Source organism: Clarias gariepinus, chromosome 14 (assembly GCF_024256425.1).
Source record: "Clarias gariepinus isolate MV-2021 ecotype Netherlands chromosome 14, CGAR_prim_01v2, whole genome shotgun sequence".
Lineage (NCBI taxonomy): Eukaryota > Metazoa > Chordata > Actinopteri > Siluriformes > Clariidae > Clarias > Clarias gariepinus.
The window spans coordinates 13474513-13478143 of NC_071113.1; the positions used below are offsets into that span (position 1 = coordinate 13474513).

The 3631-nt window shown below is 37.9% G+C and overlaps 1 protein-coding gene across 1 annotated transcript; it reads right to left on the reverse strand.

The window, feature by feature from the left end:
* Nucleotides 1–1258: 1258 nt before the first annotated feature.
* LOC128541543 (parvalbumin alpha) lies at nt 1259–3278 on the reverse strand. Its single transcript, XM_053512015.1, has 6 exons — nt 3123–3278; nt 2732–2797; nt 2426–2558; nt 2232–2341; nt 1625–1682; nt 1259–1530 (listed from the first exon to the last, which is right to left on the reverse strand). The coding sequence occupies exons 2-5, from the start codon at nt 2790–2792 to the stop codon at nt 1657–1659; spliced, it is 330 nt and encodes a 109-aa protein (XP_053367990.1). The 5' UTR covers nt 2793–2797; nt 3123–3278; the 3' UTR covers nt 1259–1530; nt 1625–1656.
* Between the last annotated feature and the right edge of the window lie 353 nt (nt 3279–3631).

The following is a 3631-nucleotide window of genomic DNA, read 5'->3' on the forward strand; positions in this document are numbered from 1 at the left end:
GCGTGCATTTGTGTGAAAAGAGTGGAGGATGGGTAACTGTGTAAGACGAAAAGGGGAGAGGGGGAGGGGCACACACACACACACACACAGTAGCAAACGGAAACACTTATCTGTCAGGATTTATTTTTACTTTTTTAAAGGTAAAGTGCTAGTTAATTTGTTTTATTTTTACTTTATATTTTGTGTTAATTATTTTTATGTATTTATTTTTTGGGGCTGTGGAACAAATCATTTGAGTTTCCATTATTTTTTATGGGAAAATTCGATGTGGTTTACGAGTTTTTTTTGGACTAATTATGCTTGTAATCCAAGGTTTCATTGTACTTCTGCAGTAATCCAGCTCTGTGCTTAACAAAAGTAAACAGTGTCAGAGATTACTACTGGCAATCTGCAAAAACCCTTGGGCCATATTATATTGAGTTGACACACAGATGTTGTGAGTGCTAATTTTGGATTTGTGTACAGGGGTATTCAGATCATAGTCATCATAGATATAAATAAAGACATACTGTTGTGCTACTTAGAGAGTCACACAGGGAAAAAGGGTGGAGTTTTTCCAAAACTAAGGCATGTCTTAGCTGCACACAATTTTAAACTCAAGCTCTATTCTTACTAGATAGCAGGGGGGAGAGGTGTTAATGGTAAAAGTCCAACAACACTGCCTAACAGTTTCATGTAAGCCCAGTACGGATATACCACTCTGACACTAATGTTTAGGTCATACAGTAGTAGCGCCAACAAGAACAATAGCAATTCTATAGAAACTGTCTCAATGAATGGAATTTTTCACTGTATTGATTACCAATTAATTGTTTTCTAAGCTTTACATGGGAAAATGTTTCTATATTGAAGGAGCAGTTTGTAATTTTAGAGGCCAGGTAACATACAGTACCAACTTCTTCTGAATTCATGCATTCCTCTGGTACTCTTGTTTATTGTTGTATTAAGAAAATTTGCAGATATGAGTGACACTTTTTTTGGCTTGATTTAAATCTTTTGCATCTATCCGGAAAAAAAAATTAAGATATGCCTGAAATGAAACTAGCCAGATCCATCATATATCTGTAATGAGAATCAGTCTAACATATCTTAGAAACAATTGTTTTTTACAGATTAAGGAACGCTTTTTTTATTTTAAAACTGCACCTTATAGTAAATCTATTTTGTTTTTTGCCTTAGTGCCTTTAAGTAACCACAATTTGTACATGTCTTAAGTTGCAAAATAATATAAGAGAAGAAAAGGAGAGGACACAAAAAATGAAAAAAGGACATTTATTATCTTCTTACCATCCTTTCCCAAAAAGTGCATCACAGATTGTATTGTACCCCAAGTTCATGTTTGTGACATGGCTTAATCAACCATTTAAAGTCAGGACAGTGGGCAGCTTGGGAGCAGAAGGTGCGCAGGCATGTCAAAGTCATGTATAAAAATCAACTTGACTGAAGTGAGGCTTTTGGAATTGCTGTTCCTTTGCAGTAAGAGGTTGTCATGGTCAGCTGTCATTTAATCCTTGTCCACAGCAGCAAGCTCTGAAAGAAAACAACATAATTACATATCTGCAGGAAAACTGGGTTAGGAACAACCCATATTGAGTTAATAAAATGATAAAGAAAACCATTTTACCATCAACTCCAAAAATAGGCTGCATGATGTGCTTAAGCCTTAACAAGGGCAGCGAACTCTGGAAAAGGAAAAAAAGCAACAAGTGAAATTAACTGTGATTAAAAGGTATTAAACACTTATTTTCTATAGCATTTATCCTGTAGAATGTTATGGGAGGCCTAAAGACTATTTCAGGGAACTCAGGGCACAAAGCAGGGTAAACACTGGACAGGGTGCTAATCTATCCCATAGGCACACACACACATACTTTTACTTATGCACTAGGGGCAATTTGGGAAGGCAAACTAGTCTATTCTGCATGTCTTTGGACTGTGGGAGGAAACCGGAGTATCTGAAGGAAACACACCAAGTTTTGAGAGAACATGCAAAACCCACTCACACAGAACCTGAGTCGGGAATCAAACCCCCTATGCTGAAGCTAAAGCATTAATTACAACAGCGACCAACTATAGGGACACTAGAACAATTTAATAGAACATAAATAGATATCTGAGATAGATAACATAATTGTTCGAGTAAGCAATCAGTATACTGAGAGTTTGTCTCTCTCACAGATTTGTCTTCATTATGTAAGGATAATGCCTAAAGCCCAGTATTGTTTACGTACCATCAACTCCAATTTTGCCATCACCATCACTGTCACCAGCTGCAAGGAAGGCCTTGGTCTCAGCATCAGTCAGAGCTCTGGCACTACCGGAGAAGTTCTGCAGGAACAGTCTAAGGGGAAGAGATGAGGTTTTGAATGGATATTTCGATTATTTTAAACAAAAGAAAATTAAACTCTAGAATTTCGATTCTTACTTCAGCTCATCTTCCTCAATGAAGCCGCTCTTGTCCTGATCAATGACGGCAAAGGCCTTCTTGACGTCATCGCTGGACTTTCCACTCAGGCCAACCTTGCTGAAGAAGTTCTTGTAGTTGAAAGAGTCAGCAGCTGGAGAACAAATAACAGTTTTGAAGACTTTGATTTGAAAATCAGTCATGTCTTTAACATGTCTAGAATGCTCTGAAGTGCAACAGCTCTACTTGAGACTAGTGTTTTTCATGGTTGAGCCATCAAGTTTAGGTAATTTGGTAACATTCTTGTAAGGTTCAGGAGGACAGTACCTTGGCAAGCCTGCAGGGCTGCAGTGATGTCAGCTTCATTCAGAATACCAGCAAATGCCATTTTTGCTTTAAAGGAGAAAAAAAAAGGAAAAGATGAATAAACAAGTTATAAACGTTAAGATCTCACAGACTATCAAGTGAAGTTATAATTGTTGCATTCTGAAGTGCAATGGACAGTGCAACATGAACATTTTCATATTAATACAGGATACAAATATATTAGATAAGATGCAGACTTATTATCTACAAGGTAAATTGCATGTGAATGACTAAAGGCTAAGTTTAAAGAATAAATAAATTGAAATAATAAAAAAGATTATTTTTTAAAATAACACTAATACAATTGAAAGAAACTTTTAAAAATGATAAAAGTGTGCAGACACTCACTCACCTCAGACTGTGTTTGGGGCTGCGATGTGCACTCGGACTGATGAAACCTGGCGACTGCAGTGACCACATGCTCCGCGCCGTGAGGTTTATATACGCTCGCGCGGTGTGTCCACTCACCGAAACTTGAGGCACGCGCGTAACAGACACCGCGTGCCAAGCAGTTGCCTGAAAAACGTATCCAGTAGTCAGGCCGTTCTATTTATAAGCGTATAAATGAAGATGGTTAAAATGTACGTATATGTAAAAGTGCTTAATACTCACCAGTGGGCTAATAATACACGCTGCTGAGCCGGATGAACAGTGAAGACAGCGCTGCGCTGTGACACTCACTCCGTCCATATGATCGCTTTTTTTTTTCTTTAGCGCTGCTTTCATCGCTGCTGCTCATCGGGAAGCTTTACAATGCATTTGCTTTAAGGACTGACCTAAAATGTAATCGCATCGGATTATCAATTCGGTTTCTGTGTATAGACTCTAAAACTGGAATCAGTCGAGTGTCAGGTTTATAGT